The following is a 23,014-nucleotide window of genomic DNA, read 5'->3' on the forward strand; positions in this document are numbered from 1 at the left end:
AAACTTGCAGGTTATCGAATGTAGCCTGCCCACAGGGCAGAGTCTGGCAAACTCCCCGTGGCGTACCCAATATGCCAAATGCCAGTAACAATGATGGGTCTCATTCTCCTAAAGAGCCTTGAATATAATCTCAGGGCTAGGATGAAGGAGACGTTACTGGGGCCTGCTCGAGGCAATCGACGAATAACAGGATGATGAAATGAAATGAAATGAACAATTTCAGTAATATTTATTTCAGGTAAAAGATTACTCCAATATTTTATGGCGATTACATATAAATGTATGTAAAGCTGTATGTCTGAAATTTTTTGGAGCAAAAAATTCATAGTAATTTAAATAAAGTTAAGTAGATCAAGACGAGGTTGACTTTGGTGGAGAATGTAAACCACAGATGGATGTTTCCATGTAAAGTTTTTTGGAGAAATATTTCGGGGGGGGGTGGAATTAACAAACAAAATATTTTTTCAAAACAAAAGAGGAGAAGAAAAGGAGATGAATTTGGTTAAGACAAAAATTAAGAGGAATTTATTACTTATTTGGTTACCAGTTAAGAGTCCACATGACAGAAGAATACATATTCTCAGGTAAATAGAAATAATGAGTCTGATTTTTAGACAGTTTCTAAATATTGTGGGGAAATAAAATAAATAAGCTCGGAAAATGCTATTTTATGTTTTGTGTTTAATTTTCCCTTAACTGGCTTTTTTAAGAGCAATCTCTTGCAGTGCGTAATGCTCACTCCTGACTGTGTTCAGTAATCACTCCTGCTGGTGCCCTGGGTTGACCTTGTTACGCCCAAGGCATGGCAAGGCTCATAACCACTGTGCTGAGTATCCTGCCTCTTTCACTGGATTTTCACAAAATTAAATTATCACTGGATTGTTTTCCCCATAAGTTAAGAACCCTAGCAATACCCCTTGGATAACACTGAGCTGACAGTGATAGGTATAGGACTATTCATTAATAGACCTCTAATTTAAGCATACTTCTTTAGGACCAAAAGAATGATGATATTTGAGTAATGCATATTATTCTGTTCTCTTTCTTAGAGATTCGTTAATTTGAAACAATTTGCCTTTTGATACTATTTACTCCTGGAAAGTAAATTTTCTCTCAATCCATGGGTCTTAGAATAACGAGATGCTTCATAGAGAATCTTTAGGCCCCTAGATAGGATTTGAACAAATAGTTCTACTCCGAAGACCACAATGTTTTAGACCTGGAGTTTGTTGTTAACTTTAGAAACACAGTACTTCCAGTTTGCTTGTTTATTTTCGTTATGGTAGGGATCCTACTAGACAGCCATTGTGGGGGGTGGTGGCGTGGCTAAGCAGAGAAGGGGGTGGTTGTGCAAGGGATGAAATCAGCATCTTAGTAACATGCAGTGCATGTGTTCTAACACTTGAGCCATATCCTAGTGTATTACCTCTGATTTATAATTAAACTACTGAAATCTCCCTAAATGTTTAATTTTAAGCCAAACTCTACAGAGTGGCCTTTAAAAGTACAGAATAGAAGGTATTCTTAAATTCTTTATATATTTTGTTTATCGGCAGAGCCTGGCAAGTTCCCCGTGACGTATTCGATATGCCAAACACAGTAACAACAAAGTCTCCAATGGAGACGTTACTGGGCCCGCTCGAGCAAATAGACGAACAACGGGAGGGCCTTTACCTTTACCTTTACCTTACCTTATTTTGTTTATAAATACTTTTGTTCAAAAAGCCACGTCTTTATGATTTATAACAGAGATTTCCAAACTTAATTGACCCTTTCAAGGAAAAACAAACAACAACAAAACCCACTTAGCCCTCACCTCCCAAAATTGCCTTCCTTAAAATAGCAAACAGAAAATACCTCCCAACAGCACTTACAGTGATTTCCTACCCCTCACCTACTTCCCCATCACTTCAGTAGCCCTTTGAGGTGGATCTCTCACTTCAGGAAGCTCTGATTAGGAAATTAAACCAGCCTCCCAATCTACACAAGCAAAACCTAAAAGAAGTCAAACAAGCCAAGTAAACCCAGCAATGAGCTAATCAAACTATTTGTTTATTCTTTTTCTCTTAGGGATCTTGGTTATTCTGGCAAAACCTTTGTTACACGCTGTTATATTTACTTTATTTTTCTGGCATGTCTATAGGAGTAAGGGAGCATTAACTCGAGTTTTTTAGATAAAGATTTTGATGTACCTATGTTAGTATCAATTTAGAAATGGACTAGTTTTCCTGAGTATTGTTAGTGTTTTAATGTTGGTTCATAGATCTCTCATATTATCTGCAAGGATACTACGACATTTTTGTTCCTTAGTGAAAAACTAATGATTACAAACAAAGCCAGCATTTGAAATTTTCACTGGGGTAGACTAGTCATAAAAGTGTTACATTTCTAGAACCTTCATTCCAAATACACGTGATGAGGGTAATCGTTTTCATATGGAATCACCAGGCTTATACAAGTAGTTCTCTTGATACTTTTTCTCCAAAGCCACTTTATGTTTATTTCATATGCTTATAATGGTTAGAATAACGGTCCTCCGGTTGTTCATCGATTTGCTCGAGCGGGCCCAGTAACGTCTCCATCGTGAAACTTGTTGTTACTGTGTTTGGCATATCGAATACATCACGGGGAGCTTGCCAGGCTCTGCCGTGCGGGCGAGATACTCTCGGTAGCTTGCCGGGCTCTCCGAGAGGGGCGGAGGAATCGAACTCGGGTCGGCCATATTGGCTGCGTGCAAGGCAAACGCCCTACCGCTGTGCTATTGCTCCATCCCCCATATGCTTATAATTTCCCAATTTTTAATTAAGCCTTAAGAAACTTTTGGGGGCGGGAGAGATAGTACAATGGGTAGAATACTTGCCTTGTATGCAGCTAACCCAGGTGTAATTCCTGGTATCCCATATGGTCTCCTGAGTAATTTCTGAGGGCAGAGCCAGGAGTAACCCCTGATCATGGCCGAGTATGGCCCCAAACAGCACAAACAAAAGCCTTAAGAAACTTCTTAAATGTTTTATAAGTAGTAATAATAGAGGAAATAGTCTTTAAATTCTAAAAAAAATTGATTAAAAGTGCTATTTATGATGTCAATCATTTTGCTGGGTGGTGGTTTGTGACAGATCTCTGGGGTAGGGACTCATCTTGGCCATATCTGCCAGGGCTGGGGGTTACTCCTGGCTCATGCACCACTACTGGTCAGGTCCGTATGGTGCTGAAGATCAAGCCAGGTTGATCACATGCAAGGCATATGCCTTATCCCCTGTAATGTCTTTGGCCCTATTATATTTGTTTTTTTTTTTAGGTTTTTGGACCACATTAGGTGGTGCTCAGTGCATAATCCTGGCTGTGTGCTCAAGGGTCACTTCTGGCAATAGCTTGGTGAACCATATGTGGAATCAGGGATGGAACCAGGGTTGACCAAATACAAGGCAAGTGCCTTAATGCCTGTATTATAGTGATGTTAGTTTTATTCCCACACTCTTAAAGGGTTTAAGAATTTATCATTAAAATAATCATGTGATTTATAGTGAATCAACTACTACAATAATTATATACAACTACTACAATAATTATATACAAGGAAAAAAAGAATTTTCTTTCTCTTAAATTGTTCTTAAAAAATATTTTTATAGAAATATTTTCGCAGGACTGGATTGATAGCACAGCACGTAGGGTGTTTGCCATGCATCTGACCGGCCCGGGTTCGATTTCTCCATCCCTCTTGGAGAGCAGCGCAAGCTACATAGAGTATCCTGCCCGCAGGGCAGAGCCCAGCAAGCTCCCCATGGGGTATTTGATATGCAAAAAAACAGTAACTACAAGTCTCACAATGGAGACATTACCAGTGCCGGTTTGAGAAAATCCATGAACAACGGGAGGACAGTGCAACAGTGCAGTGCTATTTTCACAGTGCTATTTTCACGATTTTTTAAACATGGTATTATTATGCAATGTTTTTCTTTTAGTAAAATATGAACAACTTTTTTTTTCTTTTTTGGGTCATACCCAGCGATGTTGAGGGGTTACTCCTAGCTCTGCACTCAGAATTCACTCCTGATGATGCTCTGGAGACCACATGGGACCTCAGGGATTAAACTTGGGTGGGTCGCGTGCAAGACAAATTTCCTACCTGCTATACTATCACTCTGGGCCCCAAACAATTCTAAAGTCTTGGAGATATCCTTTCTCTAACCTGGAGTTTAGTATAAAAGTTTGATTTTTTTTAATGTATCTATTTGTATTATCTATAGACCACTTTGTGAAATTGTTTTTAAGTATTTTGGATATCAATCTTTTGTTGGACATATGATGTGCAAATCTTTGTTTTGATAAAGGTTTCATTTGCTATGGAGAAGTTTATTAATTTAATTTAGATCATTTGTTTATTTTATTTCCTCTGCCCTTAGTGTCATGCCCCCAAGACATCTCTCAGCTTAATATCTAAGTGCATAATACCTATATTTTCTTTTATATAATGTATGGTTACAGATTGTGCATCCAGTTCTTTAATCTATTTTGAATCAATTTTTGTGAACAGTGTTAGGTAGTGGTTTAGTTTTATTCTTTTGCATTGTAGTTGTCCCATCTCCTGAAACCATGCTTTAAAGGACTTCATATGCTCCATTCTAAGCTATTGGATCCTTTTGTTGTAACTCAATTGATCACATATATGCAATTTTTTTTCTGGGCCCTTATCCAACTCCATCAATCTGTGAAGTTGTATTTATTTGATTGCTATGAAGTTTTAATTATTATAACTTTGTAGCATACATAGTTTGAAATTGAGGATTATGATAACTCCATTTTGTTCTTAGCAGTGTTTTTGCTCTATGGGTGTTTTGAGAGGTTTTTTTTTTGGGGGGGGGAGTGTAATTCCACATAAATTTTGTTGATTTTGTTCTATTTGGGATAAGAATGCAACTAGGATTTTGATAGAAATTGGATTGATACCATATTTTGCTTTAGGTTATATAGTCATTTAATGATGCCAATTTTTCCAATACCTGAACTTGGAATATCTTTTCAACTCTATCCAATTCTGTGTCTTTTTTCTATATAATAATGTCTGGTAATTTTCAGTGTATAGGTCTTTCAATTTTTTTGTTAAATATATTCCAAATCTTTTTATTCCTTTCCATAGTATTTTAAATGGGAATTTTTTTCCTGATTTCTCTTTCTGCTAGTTCATTATTTAATAGAGAAAATCAACAGATTTTTGCATATTAATTTTTCAGACTTTTATTTAACTATATTGTTTATTATTCAATAGCCTTTTAATGCATATTTGAATGCATAGATTACTATGTATACTATTATGCATGTATTTTCTCTGAATATTATTTTATCATCTTCAAAGAGTGTTGATTTTACTACATCCTTTCTAATTTAGGGTTTTTTTTTTTATCTTTTTAAAAATTTAATTCCTCTTGCTAGGATTTTCAGCACTATCTTGAATGTTAGTAATGGAATCACATAGATTATTCTGGTACTTGTTAAGAAAAAAAAATAAAATGTACATCTCCTCTTTTTACAGTTATTCCTGAATGCCTAAAGAAAGAAAAAAACTGCTTCCTCTCCTTAGATGAACTAAAATTCTTGTCGCATCTCATAAAAATCCTTTTGAAGATGGAAAAAGATGTTCAAGAATTGTTTGATGAAATATTTTTGTCACTCCTGATACCTAGGAATACTTCAGGTAATATGTTTGTAGTTTGTATTGGAGCTAGAGAGGATAAAATAATGGTTAGGCACTTGTGTTGCCTTGGCTGACTCGGATTCAATCCCCAGCACTACATATGTTCTCCTTGCACCACCAGGAGTAAGCAAGCCCTGAGTAGTACTGGTTGTGACCCCATAGCAAAAACAAACAAAAATGTGTGTGTGTGTGTGTGTGTGTGTGTGTGTGTGTGTGTGTGAGAATATAAATCTAAGAATCATTTCTAGTCATCCTTTCTCCTATTATACTATTATTATTTTAAAATGTGGTGTAATTATTTAATTAAGCAGTAAATATGTGCACCGTGAAATGACATTTTTTATTTCTTATATGTGGAAAATTTTATAGTTGTTTTAATTGACAAAGCATGTTAAATCATTTCTATATCATTTTTCTTAATGTCGGATCAGTTTATTTTAAAATCAATGAAATAGTCTGATATATGGAAAAAAACTAAGAAATTGGACGATCTGTTAGCGTCTCTTCTTCCAATGCAGTCTGATAAACTTGAGAAAATTTAGTTTTGCTAGACCTCAGTTTTCTCACCTTGAAAATATGGCGTGGGGCTGGAGAGATAGTATTGCGGTAGTTTCGTTGCCTTGCCTGCTTGCAGCTTAACATGGGTTTCATTCCTGGCACTACAAGTGGTCTACCAGTACTACCAGGAGTGATCCCTGAGTGCAGAGCCAGGAGTAAGCCCTGGGACTGCTGGGTGAGGTTCCCTCATAAAAAAAAATCCAAATATAAATTTTTTTAAAATAGATGTGTAGGTGCTTGCTTCTTATGTGGCTGTTCCCTATAAGTCTCTGCACCACTGTGCTCTGCCAAGTACCACCAGGACTGATTTCCAGAGCTGAGCCCTATAATACAGAGCCAGAAGAAATCCCTGAGCACTGTCAGGCATGGTTCTAAAACAAAACAAGCCATGTTGCATAATACATTCAACACTTTAAATTCTTTTATATAGGGTTATAAGAGTGAAATGTTGTAGTGGAATCATTTAAGACAATGCCTAACATCAGAAACAAAAATAAATGTGAGTTGTTAGAATAATAACTATATTTAATATGTTTTACATTTGGTGGTCTTAACAAAATCATGTGTAATAAAATGTTTCTAAATTTAAAGGTAGAATCAAAGACATTGTGATTAAGATGTGCCTTATATTTTCATATCTAAGATCACTTCTAACTTTCAGAGTTCTCTCATATGGTACTCTATGTAGGAATGCATATTTTATACACACATGTATATGTTGAGAGTTTGTTTGGAAAAATAACCATATATTATTTTTTACTAATGATAAAGTTGCATTTGCTAAGCAAAATGAGTGAGAAAAGTGATTAAAATCAGTTGGAATAATTAACCCCACAAGTGGATTTCTTATTTAGTTTAATTTGCTTACTAATGTATTTCTTTACTTTGCTTCAGTAAAAAAAATTAGTAAATTACAAGCTTGGAGTTTGTTTTACGTTAAGCACGCTTCACCATTCTACATTTCAGATTAAGCACTAATAGCGCTGTTAAATTATAAAATAAATGTGTGAATGACTTTTCCAAATTTGAAAATAATTTGAAGAAAATATGGGATATAGATTATAAAGCTGATTATATTGATAATAAAAATTATATAACATAGCCTATAAATTTAAAGGAAGACAGGGACATAAGAGATAGTACAGGGAGTAAGGCATTTATTTGTCATGCATGATGCTGACACCAGTTCAATCCCCGGTACCATATATGTTACCTGAGCACCACCAGGAGTCACTACTGAGCACAGAGGCAGGACTAGCCCCTCTGGTTTGTTCAGTTCATCCCTATCACCCCCAAAGTAGATTGAAAAGGTAGATTTAATTAATTAGCAGATTAGCAGATGGTATGAGCCCTGAAAGGATCTTATAGATAGAATGACTAGGTCAAAGAGAGGTCTAAATAGAGAAATATGGAATCCTAATTTTTGACTGAGAAATTGACTTTCATGTTAGTTATTATTCATTATTCTTGCTGAGATTTGGCATCCTCGACTCATACCCTTGGATGATATTTTTTGAGGAATAGATCAAGAAACAGAGTAAATTTCAAATCTCAAGACTCCTACACTTTGGATTAATCCAATTCTATCCTACCCAAAGACAGCATGAGTTAAGAATTAGAATTATTTCAGAAAGACGTAGTTAAAGGTATAAAAATGAAATGGCCAAGATTTGAAACAAAGTTTTGCCACTGATTTCAGAATGAAAGGAGGAAAAAGTGCAGACACAACTCCCTAACGTTAGGATCAAGCATGAGTCTTGCAGACTATATATTTGAGATATTTGAAAGCAATGGTTACCATTATTGAATAAAATCTACAGATAAAGCACATAATTTTGATATAATAGGTCCCAAATTTGTTACTATATAAGCAACATGACAGATAAAACCAACTTCAACATCACATTAATCACAATGTTTTATAGAAATGTCTTTGTGAATTATCAGACAGAGCATGTGGAAGACATTTTGAAGGACAGGTTTAGAATGTCTGAGAACTAGAATATCCCCATGTGATATTTGTGTTCTTCAATGTTGAAATTCACTTTTTGGTAACAAAGCCGAGACTGATTTAATCTGACATAACTTTATGTAAATGGCTCCCTGAAAAGAATGATGTTGAGGGAAATTGTCAAGAAAATCTTAAATGTCTTATTTAGTGTAGCCAAGGCGATCCATTCTTATCAAAAGCACTGGTTTCTTAAAACAGGAAGGAAAAGATTCCTTGAAATGGATGATTAAAGAAACCAAATTAATCGTAAGTTATCCAGAGAGTTTTGCTTAGAAACCTTTTGTGGCAGAGAATGAGGAAAATAGAGGAAACCATTTGGTTTCCTGTGTATTTTTTTTTGATTGAGGGCACATTTTGCTAATAAAGATCTTGGAAGGATTTGCCTACTATGTCTATGTAACCAAAACAATGTGACAAAAAGTGATTTTTTTCCATTGCCCAGATGTTAAAAAAAATCCAGGTGCATAACATCACATAGAGAAAAAATGAAGATGATTAACCAAATATTTTACTTTTTCCTTTGATATTTACCTCCTATAATGTAGACTTGCCAAATTGGCTCTGCTCTTAGAAATCTGAACGTAACCCAACAGATTTTGTAGAGACACAATAATATTTTTTGAGAAAAAAAAGATCTGCTCATTGTTTTTATTTGTTATTGTGTGGCCATGATTTGAAGGTTTTCTGTTTTGGTTATTTCATAAATTGATAGGGCATTATTTGACTGGCGCAGTGACTAACTGTATTTGTTTGAGGTCATCACCTCTTATGGATGACCCTTGGGTTTGATTTACGGGCCATTTCTAATATGCCTTGAGAATAAAGTTGTTTGGGGCAGTTCCTCAATCTTTCCAAAGGTGGCATCTGAGATTTATCTAAACCAGGAGGCTTCTTGGCCATCATTTTTTTTTTAGCCCCAGCAATGACAGAGAGCAATGGCTGTTTCAATTGGATGTAAGAACACTTAGGGTTTGTCTCAGAAGAATCAAAGATTTCAGATCTTCTGAAAGATTGTTTGTACTCTTAGGGGGTCTTAAGAGGGGTCAAATGGCTTCTAAGAGTTCCTTAGCTGGATGGTTAAGGGATTGTATTAGGGAGGCGTATGTAGTTAAGGTAAAGAGGCTCCTAGGGTTTGTAAAGCTCATTACACTAGGACTTTCGCTGTTTCTTGGGCAGAGAGGTCGAAGGCTTCCACATCGGAAATTTGCAAGGTGGCCACCTGGGCTTCTCTTCATACTTTTTCATAGTATTATCTCTTGGATGTAGTCTCTTCTACAGATTCGGCTTTTGGTGGGAGGTTGCTTGTGAGCCAGTAAAGAGCAGTGAAGAAAAGAAAGACTTGTAGTTCCCACTTAGAGCTGCCAACAAGGCAAGTTGCTTTGTAGTGTGCACAATGGGAGCCTATGAAGACCAATTTGGGTGTGAAAGTGGATGTCACAGGGAAGTACTGCCAACCTCGACTCTCTCTCTATGAAAGAAAGCCGCAGTGTTGAAGCTAGCCAGAAGCGAAAAATGAACCACAGCGAGCTCTGTAGTGGGAGGCCGCTCGGCAGCTGGCATTTCTGTGACCCTTTGCACTCTACCTAGGTTCTTAATCTGGGCGTACGGTTAAATAGACATCATGTCAGTAACTACATTTTTAGTGGGATGGGCCTAAGAGACCATCTGCTCTAGATAATGCTAATAATTATCGACAGTTTTAATACATTCTAAAAAAGTGAAATAACGTGTAAAGTGTTTACAGAGCTCACACTTTTACAGTATCTAAATTTGAAATTGACCATACGGACAAATATAAGAATTCCACTATTTATTAAAACCATGAAAATTAATAGTCGAGACTCTCTAAGCTGCTTTAAAATGATCCCGTAAATTTTCTTTTAGGACCGAGATACTTTTTAATCTTTAAATTTGAGGGAAGAAGATTATATTTTGAAGATTTTCACATTTGCTTACTAATTTTCTTTACCATAGAACTGATCACCAGCAAAAGCTTTAGGGAACTGATATATATATATATAGAGAGAGAGAGAGAGAAAGAGAGAGAGAGAGAGAGAGAGAGAGAGAGAGAAAAGCTACATATATGTATGTATGTATGTATGTGTATATATATTCATATATAAATAGGAAAATGTTATATGGTGAAATTGTCTTTTCCACTTCCTTTGTCTGGTTTTCCTTTCTGTAGGTGACTACGTTCATATAAACTTATCCATGTAAAAATAGCACAATGTACCTTATCATCCTGTGTAGAGTTCCTTTTCACTAATAATCATGTAGAGCTACCTTATTCTTTCTAACTGCTAAATAACTCTCCTTTGGTACATGTCCCATCCTTTAGTCAGTTGTGTATAAGGGTGCTTAGGGTTCTTTTATTCCTCCTTGTCACCACAAAATACAGAAGCACAAATACAAAAACATGGCAGAGCAAATTTTCTTGAGCTATATCTTTTATGTGCATATGTACATCTAGGAAGTAAAATTTAAAAATGGAATTGCCAAGCTAAGAGATATGATCATTAAGAAAATACAAAGAAAATCCACGAGCTAAGGAAAAATATTGGTGAAACTGTTATCTGACAAAGTGTTTGTCTTTGAAATATACAAAGAACTTCAAATTCAACAAGAGAAAAGAAAAAGTCAATTTGTAGAATGGACAGAGGACCTGGAAAGACACCTTACCAAAGCAGATACACAGATGGTAAAGCCTAAGAAAAGATATTCAATGATCCTAGGAAAATATGCTCAATAAACTCAAGCTCATACATTATCAGGAAAATACAAACAAATAAAAGAGATACAAGTACACATCGATTAGGGTGTATAGTCAAAAACAGTTGTTATTAATACCAAATTCTATGAGCATATGGAACATGCTCATAGGAATGCAAGATAGTATTGACTCTTTGGTAGATGGTTTGACGATATCTTACAAAACTAAACATTGTCTTACAAAACTAAACACAGTCTTATAGGCCGCAATAATTATTCTCCTGAGAATTTATTTAAATGAACTGAAAATATGTTCATGTTTTATAAATAATTTTTAAAAGTTAAGAATTCCTTATACTTCAGTAAAACCCTTCACACAAATGCTTATAATACCCGTATTATAATGTGGAAACAACTGAGAAGTCCTTCAGTAGGTAGAATAAACTACGAAATATGGTGGTATAAAAACTATAAAAATATGGTGGTACATTATTTGATGAGAATATGAAATGAAATACCAAGTCATGAAAAGACAAAGAAACTTTGAATGCATATATTAAATGCATATTGCAAGTGAAAAAAGTCAATTCACAAAAGTATATACCGTATAATAGCCTGGAGCAATAGCACAGCAGTAGGGCGTTTGCCTTGCAAGCAGCAGGCCCCCGCCAAGCCGGGTTCAATTTCTCCGCCCCTCTCGGAGAGCCCGGCAAGCTATGGAGAGTATCTTGCCCCCACGGCAAAGCCTGGCAAGCTACCTGTGACGTATTCGATATGCCAACCACAGTAACAAGTCTCACAATGGAGAAGTTACTGGGCTTGCACGAGCAAATCAATGAACAACGGGAGGACAGTGCTACAGTGCTACATACTGTATAATACCTGTATAATACTGTATAAGACATACTGTATAATACCATTTAAATGATATTCTGGAATAAACAAAATATAGTAAAAGTATAGAAATAGTAAAAAAGATTAGTAGTTTCCAGGTATGTGAAGGGGAGCAGAGAAACAGGTAAAGCACAGGAGATTTACAAAATTTTCTGTAAACTACCGTAATACTGGGTATGAGACATTATACATTTGGCTAAGTCAGATTGCTCTGCACTGCACGGTAGCACTGTCCTCCCATTGTTTATTGATTTACTCGAGTGGGCACCAGTACCCTTTCCATTGTGAGACTTGTTTTTATTGTTTTTGGCATATAGACACAAAGAATGAATCTAAATATGAACAATGGACTTTAGTTAAAACTATATCTCAATATTGAATCACTAGTTTTATATTTCAGACATGGAAGGAGTTAAAAATAGGGGAAACTGAGGGAAAAGTGAGGAGTATATGTCTCCTTTCTATGTTTTCTGCTTAATTTTCCTTACCAAAAATTATTCTAAAAACTAAAGCTGATTTAACTTCAGAAAATGGACATACAAAAAACTATGAGGGAGTACTAAGTCAATTTGTCATCTTTATTTTGGCTGTTAACAAGATTTTTGTTTTGCAGAATCATTTTATCTTCTAAATTTTTTGTCCTACTGAAAAGTAGAGAACAGACCTTTGGAAAATTATTATTTATTTTCTTTTAATTCCTTATAAGTTTCATTTTTCTTCGTTAAAACTTTCTGATTAAGCTGAATTTTTATCTCAGTTTATGAAATTGACACTAATTTATGATACTATCTTAAAAATGCATAATGAGATGCAAAACAGAGAGAAAGTATTTTGGGTTAGGTGGTAGAATGTGAAGTCTAAAATCTACTCTATATTGTGATGTATGTTCAGAATTAAAGCTATATTGTTAAGCTTCAGTGCATGGCTCCTTGGGATTCAGGGACAATTTTTACCAAAGGGTGTGTGAGTCTGCTGCAGGGTGGAGAAAGTGGAGATTGTATGCACATGCACCTGTTTGCTGTCATTGTCACATTGTGCATTTGGGATGGATGGTCTATTGCTTTAATCAAGTTCTCACAAGTATTCATAAAACAAAAATAGCAACACAATTGAGGAAAATTTTTCCACAGAATAGACAGATTCTGATATTCCCAAAAGGGAGCCAGAGAGATAGTACAGAGGTTAAAGCAATTGCCTTGCATGTGGCTGACCTCAGTTCAATCCCTGACATTGCATCTGAGCATTGCCAGGAATGATCCCTGAGCCAGATCCAGGAGTAAGCCCTGAACACTGCTGGATGTTAACGCAAAAAAAAAAAAAAACCAACAAAAATGTCCCCAAAATAATGTTGTCATCACCCACAAAATGGGTTTTGTCCCTCACTGAATACTTTCATTTGCAATTTCATTTAGAATTTTGAAATTAACTTTAACATCAGAACAAAATAGTGTTTTGTTCTTAGGCATCATTCATAACTAAGCTCACAGAACTACATTTGAATCCTCATATTAGGTTAATGAACCCTACTGAGAAGAATTAATGAGATTTTGAAATTTTCTCTTCCCACAGCATAAGGAAAAAATAGCCCTTACAAGTCTTAAAATAGAAAGAAAAATTGCATTATCATACTTAAAGCAAAAATGCATGTCATACATAATTCATTATCACATCAAGCTTAAGAAAAAATAAAAAGGCGAAATACTAAATCATTCATATCAAATTAAATTATCAGTAATAGAACTTTTGTTTTCAAAAAGTAGAAAGATTTATTTTTGCATATTTATTCATTATATTTTTAGTTTTTTTCCCCATCATCAAGAGTTCTTTAATTATAAAAATCAATGAATAAAAGGTTGAGGATATAGTTCTATCTTAAGAGCTAGACATTAGTGTGCTTTTCCAATGAATTATTGATATACTTATTAGGAGTATGATTTTTTTTTCTGATATGTTCATGTACTTTTGTTTTTTCTTGTTTTTAGAAAGGAATAATGTGCTAAGAAACATCTCTGTTTATAAGTATAGTGCCTTAGAGTTTAACTTTTTAAATGAAAAATTAAGATAATGTTTACTTTCTTTACATGCTAACTACCAATATGAAGTAAGGTGATAACAAAAGGATCTGGAGTTTATAAATATATTACATCAGATAATATATTTGAATGATATTATATGAATGACTTTGATTTTATCCATTTATACATGTTGAAGAGACATCTCTAAGTTTGTCCTGATTATGATGGGAAAAAACCCAACACCCTACATCTTATTGAGTGTGGTCTCTGTTTCCTGGCATATGTGTGTACACATAATGGATAGAGGTGTTTTACATTATTTTAACTTGAACCTATTAATCACATCTAGTATGGTTTGTTTTCTTAATGTGTTCATGTTTTCTTTTTCCGCTGCATAGGCATTTTGGGGACACTCAATAGGGAAGTTGTAACAGAGAAATTTAGAGAAAGTAAAACCAGTATTTTCTCAGAGCAATTGCTACCCATAAAAGAGGTAAGTGAAGGAGAAAAGGTAGTTATTTATTTAATTGCATCAGTGTATGTCTGTGAACAAGTTATGAATTAAAGTATTAGCTTTTGCTGCTGAAAAATAATGCCGGAAAACTGACTTGTGTGTTTTTGACAGAAAACTAATTTAGTAGCGACACTGCTCTCCTACACAACCTCGACTACAGGAAGGGGAGGGATCTGAGAGCCAAGTGTTGTTTGTTTTCTGACCGGAGCAGTGCACAGTGAGTAGGGCACTTGGCCTTGCATGTGGCCCACCTGGGATTGATCCCAGGCACTCCAGATGGTTTCCTGGGCCCAGCAGAAGTGATTCCTGAAAGGAAAGCCATGTTTAAGCCCTATGTACTGCTGGATATGCCCCACCTCTCCCACCCCCCCATCCCCCAAGGAATAAAGAATTATTTGTTTTCATTCTAACTTTGGGTCTGTAATTTAAGACTCTGGACCAAACCCGTGCTGCTTAGGGTCTACTCTTGCTCTGTGCTCAGGGGAACATATGTGGATCAAGTCTGGGTGAGCCACATACAATGCAAGTGCCTTACTTCCTGTACTATCCAGCCACAGAAAAAATATTTTGAACTGGCGTCTTACTATCTAGGGTGCCCATCATGCCCCTGTTTTTGCTCAGGTGCATTAGAATTCATTCCCTATTCTGCTCGTGGCCGCGCGACATCTTATTATGACATCTTATTATGACATCTTATTATGACATTTTATTATGTCATTCCTACTTTGACAATCTGGCAGGCTACCGAATGTAGCCTGCCCACACGGCAGAGTCTGGCAAACTCCCCGTGGCGTCCCCAATATGCCAAATACCAGTAACAATGATGGGTCTCATTCTCCTAAAGAGCCTTGAATATATTCTCAGGGCTAGGATGAAGGAGACGTTACTGGGGCCTGCTCGAGGCAATCGACAAATAACACGATGATCTGATCTGATCTGATCTGATCTGCTCTATATTCTTGAGAGCTATGTCTTCCGACTTCTTTGCTTTCTGAATTCTGGAGTGGTTTGATCAGGGAAATTGATGGAAGACTCGAGAGGAGATGTTGGACAGGAACTAAAGTATATCTAACCCTGCTGTTTTAGGGAACATATGTAGTAGTAGCTGTAACTAGCTGAGACATTGGCACTGCTCCCAGCACGTGTTCCTCCCTCCATGGTTCCATCCGACAGGTCTGCTTTGGTGGCCCCAGAACTAAACTCTCTTACCCCCTTCTCTGCATTTCCCCAGCCTTGTCAATGGTTATGGCCTCCGGCTAACTACTGTCTGTCCTGCTTTATAACCCAACTCACCAAGTCCCCATCACCTTTGTATCTAACAATCTACACTAAAATTTTTCCTTTGGAGTGGTGTTTGGTTTTTTCAGTGAATCTTAACTCATCTCGTAGGTAAAAAAATTTTAAAGGCACACAACAGAATGTTTTGGGGTAAGGAATGTGTCTCATTGGTAAAGCGCATGTCTCATATGTGAGATCTTGGGCTGACTCCAGTGTCACACCATACAAGGTCGTAATAACATAGCTTTCACAGAGAAAGTCAGTAAAATGCAAATGTCTATATTATACTTTAAACAAAAGTCATCTCTGAGTGATCCCTGAGCCCAGTAAGACCTGAACACACCTGGCGTGATTCTCTCTCTCTCTCACACACACACAAAAGGACGAATTTGTATGTACTCTTTGTGCAGAGCAGAAAACCACAGTGTTTCCTCTGTGGCACATGTAGAATCTTCTGAAGTTGGAGGAGGTAGATTATTATTGTAAACAAGATTACATTAAAATAGGAATTAATTCTAATCATAGTTTTGGCCCACTAACCTTAATGTTTTTTTATACTTTTATAGAGGATTTGGGTGAATATACATTCATAAATAAATTACAATATGAGTTAAGGACCAAAAGATAGTCATTCCCTGAATCAGAGAGTAATTATTCTCTAGTTTACCTGGACTATGTATAACGGCAAACATCAGAAAGAAGAGTAGAAATAAGCAAAAGGTTTTTCACATGAACTAGTAGACTTGTTTTGTTTTGTGCTATACATCTGGTATTGCTCAGAGCTTTCTCCTCGTACTCTGCTCAGGGATGCAGTGCCGTAAATTGAATGAGAGTTGACCGTGTACAAGGCAATCAATGACCTTACCTCCTGTACTATTTCTCTGGCGATAGTAAAAACTACAGTTTTCTTTTTTTAGATAAGCTACTAATGTGCTTGGCTTTCTGCATTTTTAAAAGAATTTTGATTAGATAACATATAATCTTGTATAATTTACCAAGCACAAAGGTAATCATTATTGCACATAAACACACATATGCTAATGGTCAGTGTAGCCATGTAAATTATTGACAGTTTTTATAGAACATATTTCCGTTGTGAATGAATGAATGATTTTAATTAATAGACATTCCCCTGATGGAAAGAACAAACAATAGTACTAGTAGTAGTTGTTGTTTTTGTTCTTTTTAATTTTCATGAAGCTAGTTTTCTTTTTATATTTCTACCCTAAATATATCCCAAGGAAATATTTCTGAATTTGACTTACAAGAAATATTTTTATATGAACTGAGTATACTCAGTTATTGATTATTTTCAAACTATGAGATGAGTATTGTATTTCCTAGCCCTTTGATACTAAAGGTTTAAGTAAATTTTAGAAAGCAAAGTTTAATTATAAGTTCAATGAAAATAGAAAACAAGGGGGCTGGAGTGATAGTACAGCGGGTAGGGCATTTGCCTTGCACGTGGCCGACCCAGGTTCCATTCCCAACATCCCATATGGTCCCCTGAGCACCGCCACGAGTAATTCCTGAGTGCAAAGCCAGGAGTAACCCCTGTGCATCCCGGGGGGTGTGAACCAAAAAAAAAAAGAAAATGAAAACTGCTTTTACTGATTTGGGAGTCATGAAATCATAAAATATAATCATATATAATTTCAGATTTTATATATTCTATATGTTATATGCTATCGCTCCACACAGAGGGTAGGATGTTTGCCTTGCACATGGCCAACCCGGGTTTGATTCCTCCATCCCTCTCAGAGAGCCTGGCAAGCTACCAAGAGTATCCCGCCCGCATGGCACAGCCTGGCAAGCTCCCTGTGGTGTATTCGATATGCCAAAAAAAAAAAGTAACAACAAGTCTCACAATAGAGACATTACTGGTGCCCGCATGAGCAAATCCATGAACAACGGGAAGACAGTACTACAGTGCTATATATTATATGATATAATATGTAACCATAGTATCATAGAATATCAACATGATAATTATATTAACCTTGGCAATGCTTAGGGTTTACTCCTGGCTCTACATTCAGAACTCATTTCTGGAGGTGCTCAGGGGATCAAACCCAGATATGCCACATGTAAGGCAAGATCCTTACCCACTGTATTATCTCTCCAGCCCCTAAGTTATTTTTTTCTAACAAGAAAAACAGGTGAGCCAGAAAAACAGTAGTTCAGGCAGAAATACTAGTTCAGGCAGAGATATTGAACATGTAGGGTCTTCTGAAGGGTCTACTTTAGAGAACATTAGAGGACTTGGGTGACTGTACATTCATAAACAAATTACTATATGTGCTAAATGCCAAAAAAAATAGTTTAAAAAAAACCCCTAAAGCTCCAGTCTTCACTCCAACTTTTCCTACCTGTTCACACAGAGCAAAGCAAACTATTTTGATTCCTCATTTTCTGCAACCAAAATAGTGTTGCTTACTACTTTGTGGGTGAAGAAATTAAATGAAACTCTCAGCAAGTAAAAATCTAGAAAGGTGTAGTGGTGTATTTTTCTCTGAGAAATTCACTTTTTATTGCTATTTTTCAGGGCCGATCTTATTTCTGAGAATGAGAAAGAAATAAAAGATTGAATATTAAATGCTGTTTTGTATTGCAGTACTTGTTAACAATAAACCATAAAAAACACTATAAAAATCTAATTTAGACTTTATTAAATATATCGAATTCAAAGGTTGCTTTATGTGATAAATAGTAAGTGTAATACTCAGCTCTCATAAAGATGGTTTTATTGAACTATATTTAAAAATTACATTTTGAAAAAGTTTTTGATTAAATCTACTGATGAATTAAAATTAAATGTCAGTATTTACTGTGTGTAAAGAATGCACATGTTTTTTGTATATTGCTTTATTCACTAGGTAATATTTTTCAAGTTATAAGAATGGCTTTTACAGTTTATCAAAGAGTACCAATATTGAACCTTCTGAATGAAAGTAATAACTTTGCCTATAACAAAAGAAGTACTTGTTGCTGAGCTAAAATTAATACGAGTTAATATAAATTTTTATTTTAGGATATTTTGCCAGATTTTGGCTGGAGAAGTGCATTTAGAGAAGTGTCTCTTCCCATGGCACATTCTATAGCAACGGCAATTAAAGACTTTTCCACAAAAATTCTCCAATGGGAGCAGAATGAGAGATCTTTGCCTGTGAGCTATGTTATGCATCTTGAAAACGTCCAGCAAGTTTGGCAAGACAGCCACTTGGATGAGCCAAAGAAAATTGCAAAGGCAAATATCGATGAAATCCTTTCAGTTTGTGGATGGGCATAATGTATTTTGTTTTGGTTTTTAAATATAAATCATTGCACAGGGAATCTATGCAAAAGCAGACAAATACGGCGATCTCTTTGCAAACACTTGGGCCACTACTGGTGAAGAGCATTTAAAACTGCTGCCAGTATGTTAGTCCATGAACCAATGAGGAAAAGGGTGCCTGTGATTCCTGGGGAATTGGGAGAATTACTTGTTTGAATTATACCTCTGACTGACTCCAAGAGAAACTCCGGAGAATGAAAGTGTTAAAGTATTTTATCAGTTTGTGAAATTTTTTTTTAGTAGGATAAGGGATCAAACAACAGAAATTCATTCTTGTATCTCTGGAGTTGGAGACAAGAAGTGAGAAAAAATGTTGGTTTCTTCAGCAGTCTTTCCCCCTGTGTATATATCTGTGACCCAATTTCTTCTCCTTATCAGTTCTTTATTTTTTAAATTTTATTAGTGAAGCACCATGAGGTACAGTTGAAGATTTACAAATCTTTGTGCTTGGGTTTCGGTCATACAATGATCAAATACCCATCCCTCCACCAGTGCCCATTTTCCACCACCATGGATAATATTCCCCCCCACCCCCCCTCCCACCCTGCCTCTGTGGCAGGGCATTCCCCTTTGTTCTCTCTCTCCTTTTGGGTGTTGTGGTCTGCAAAAGAGGCATTGAGTGGCAAACATGTTCAGTCCATAGTCTACTTTCAACATGCATTTCCCCTCCTGGGAGGATTCTCCAAACACCCTTTATTTGGTGCTCCCTTCTCTTTCTGAACTGCCCTTTCCCCTAGAATACCTGGCCTCCTTATCAGTTCTTACCAGTCCAATCAGCCCACCCATAAGACCTCCTTTACACTTAATTGCCTTTTTTATTAAACATATATTTTAATAGTCACATGATAAAGTATTTCGGGTTAGGATTTTTTTTATTTTTTAAATTTTATTTTCATAAGAGTGTACAAATTAATTGATTACATTCAATATTTCAACACCAATACCACCACCATTACACCTTCCCACCACCATTCCAGCCTGCGTGCCAGGGACAGATGCTAGATCATTTATTTTCTGTTGCTAATTTTGAATATTATGAGAGGTCGCACGGTTTCTGGAATTCCAAAATTGTAAATGGTTGGGATCCAGAGACATCCCTATTGGGAGCTAATCCATTTTGAGATTCATTTGGAATCTTCGGATCAAGGCTGTTGATGCGCTGAAATGGCACCCGAAGGAAGTTTCGTGGGCCTGACAGCCAGGACCACACAAGTGGGCAGGGAGGCGGAAGACTGGAAGGACCGGCCTGACTCCACTGCAGGCATGTGGTCTGGAGTCTTAGTCCCTGAACCCGCATACCTGGGTTTTGCTTCTGGAAGCTCGTGGTCGCCAGGGTTTCATCTGGGGTGGGTGTAGAGGGCACACCCGCTCCATCTGAGATGCCACTGTGGAATTGGCTCCATATGGGGATCCGGAGAGATCTCCGGCGAGCTGCTGTCTTCCAGGATTCACTGCTGTGTCTCTAGGTTTAGGGTTTTAAGCTCTGAAGTTTTGGAGCACACAGCTTAGCCCACAACATAGTCTAAGACAGTTATCCATTATTTATCTGAAACCCAAATTTTGCCGGGCGGCTTCTGTTTTATCCAGCAACTCTCTTGGAATCCCTGAATTGTTCATCTAATTTTAAATCGTTATTCACACCTTAATGAATGTTCCATTTCATTAGTGTCAGTCTTAAATTTTTTGTGTGTTTGCGAATACAAAACATATCAAGAAAATAGGAAGTAATTATGGAAATAGACAAATACAGTTGCTAAGTATTAAATCCGCAATATGTTCAGGAATCTCTGATTGAAATGTTTTTAAAAGAAATTTCTTAAAGCTGTTCTTTTTTATTTTGGATGCTGTCTGTACACCATGGCTCCAGAACATTCCACAGGAACTCACTCCTTGGGATGATTTGGAGTGAAGGCAAATTTTGCCTTCCCAGGATAATATCTCCTTTGCCATTAAGGAGGAGCAAACTCATAACAAATCATGAAAAGCTATTTGAAAAACACACATTTTTGGAAGTACTTACTTTTTATCAATAATATGTTACTTAACATTTGTAATACTCCTGGACTATTTCAGTCAAATAGATATTACTTTATTCTAATGGAGTGATTAAATAACTTTCTGTGAAATTTTAGCAAACGAAAATTAAAATAGATTCTACAATGATAGTTATGTTCATGTCAAGGCTATGTTTTTCAGTTCTATTAACTACACATAAAAATATTGTCAAAGTAAAGCTGATATGTTTGTTTTTAATGTCTAACTGATAAGCACAAAGTTTGAAAGCTATATAGAGAAAAGCAACATTTTATCATTTCCTTATTTAAATGAAAAGCATTTTACTTTCCACATATGATAAGTTGATTATTATAAGGTTAATGCCATTCTATAGCTCTCTAATGGCAGATTTATTATTTAGGAATTTGGCTCCTTTTTCATAAATTACATGGTGCTGTCAGAATACAAATAACTCGGTGCTACATTTATTTCTCCCTAGTTTTGTTCTGACATCATGGAAAAACTTGACACAATGCTTCCACTGGCTCTGGCATGCAGAGATGATTCTTTTCAGGAAATTAGAGCAAACTTTGTGGAGGCCTGTTGTAAAGTGGCAACAGCTGTCTTGGCAAGACTGCAGGAGAGAGGCAAGGAGGTTCCTTCCAAAGCACCCCTGAAAAACTTGCACATTCTGCTCTCCACAGCAGTATATGTCTTCCAGCATTTTACACAATATGATGATTTGATGAAAGAAACTACTAAGAAGTGAGTATTGTTGAAATTAATGGTCATACTCAAAGTAACATGTAATCTTTCGATATCACAGGAGTGAAATTTGATGATGATACCTAAAAAAAATGATAACGAATATGATAAATGGGTTTCATTTGTCTTGACTGGGAAATATCAAGATGCTGGAGCGTGGAATAAAAATCAGACACATAGATACTAAGACAGGAGTTCACTCTGAGGTCTCACTCAAGAGTTTTCTCTTGAAATACGTTCTCTATTTTCTCTACTTTAATCTAGAGTAACTCATGGTTAGAGAGTTAATACAAGGGGTAAGGTGCATGTCTTGCTCTGGTCAACCCCAGTTCCATCCCTGGGAGCATCTGGAGTGAAGCCCTGAGCACAGACCCTCCAAGCACTGCCAGATGTTCCCCCTAACAAATGAGGAAACACTTCAGGAGACTTAATGAACTGCATTTAGTTTAATGAATACCCCCCTGTAAAAAAAGAAAATCTGCAGCAACCATTTTTTTAATGCCGTTTTAACAATACCAAGCAAACCAATTTTATTTTATAAGGCACATTTTACGTCTTTTGGGGGAAAAATAAGCTTCTCTTTGGGGGGGTTGTTTTGAATGCCACACCTGGCATTCTCCGGGCATCTTCAGGCTTTGACTCTGTGGTCAGGGATCATTCCTGGTGGTGCCTAGGGGCCCCAAATATGGTCCCGGGAATTGAACCCAGGTCAGACATGTGAAAGGCTCTAACCCCATCTCTAACCACTGTAACATTGTTTTTGTCTCACATACATGTATTTGTGAAATATATACAACTCTTCAGTTTTTAAGCTATATAGGCTATTAAATGCTGACACAGAGAATAAATGTTTCTTAGTCTAATGACCAATTCAAGCAAATTTTGGTCAACCATTTAGTAATAAAGTGTCCATAATATTTGAAGAGTATGACAGTCAATTCTCATGTACTACAGTTATGAGAGAAAGCATCATGTAAGGAGCTAAAAATAAAGGTACAATGAATATGACTTGATATAGTTATGACTACATTCCTTTAATTCTTAGTCAGAAGTGTGATTCATACTTGCATTTATAAACAAAATATGCCAGAAATCACTTCATCTCCATAGATTATTTTTAAAAGTTTATGAGATAATTGACATCTACAAAATTATAATTTTTAAGATAAAAATAATATTTGTGAGACATGTGATAGCTTTATAAAAGTTTGTTCTGACAAATGCATGTTGTTCTCAATAATAGCGA

General features: G+C 36.2%; 1 protein-coding gene across 1 annotated transcript in view; it reads left to right on the top strand.

The window, feature by feature from the left end:
• Positions 1-23,014, top strand: part of KIAA0825 (KIAA0825 ortholog) — a 441,165-nt gene that overhangs the window by 128,057 nt on the left and 290,094 nt on the right. Inside the window, exons 6-9 of the mRNA XM_056112442.1 lie at positions 5,531-5,692; positions 14,281-14,375; positions 18,706-18,921; positions 21,503-21,768. Of these exons, the coding sequence (XP_055968417.1) occupies positions 5,531-5,692; positions 14,281-14,375; positions 18,706-18,921; positions 21,503-21,768 (739 nt within the window). The remainder of the gene's footprint in view (positions 1-5,530; positions 5,693-14,280; positions 14,376-18,705; positions 18,922-21,502; positions 21,769-23,014) is intronic.

Source organism: Sorex fumeus, unplaced genomic scaffold (assembly GCF_029834395.1).
Source record: "Sorex fumeus unplaced genomic scaffold, SorFum_2.1 ptg000018l, whole genome shotgun sequence".
NCBI classification, from domain to species: domain Eukaryota; kingdom Metazoa; phylum Chordata; class Mammalia; order Eulipotyphla; family Soricidae; genus Sorex; species Sorex fumeus.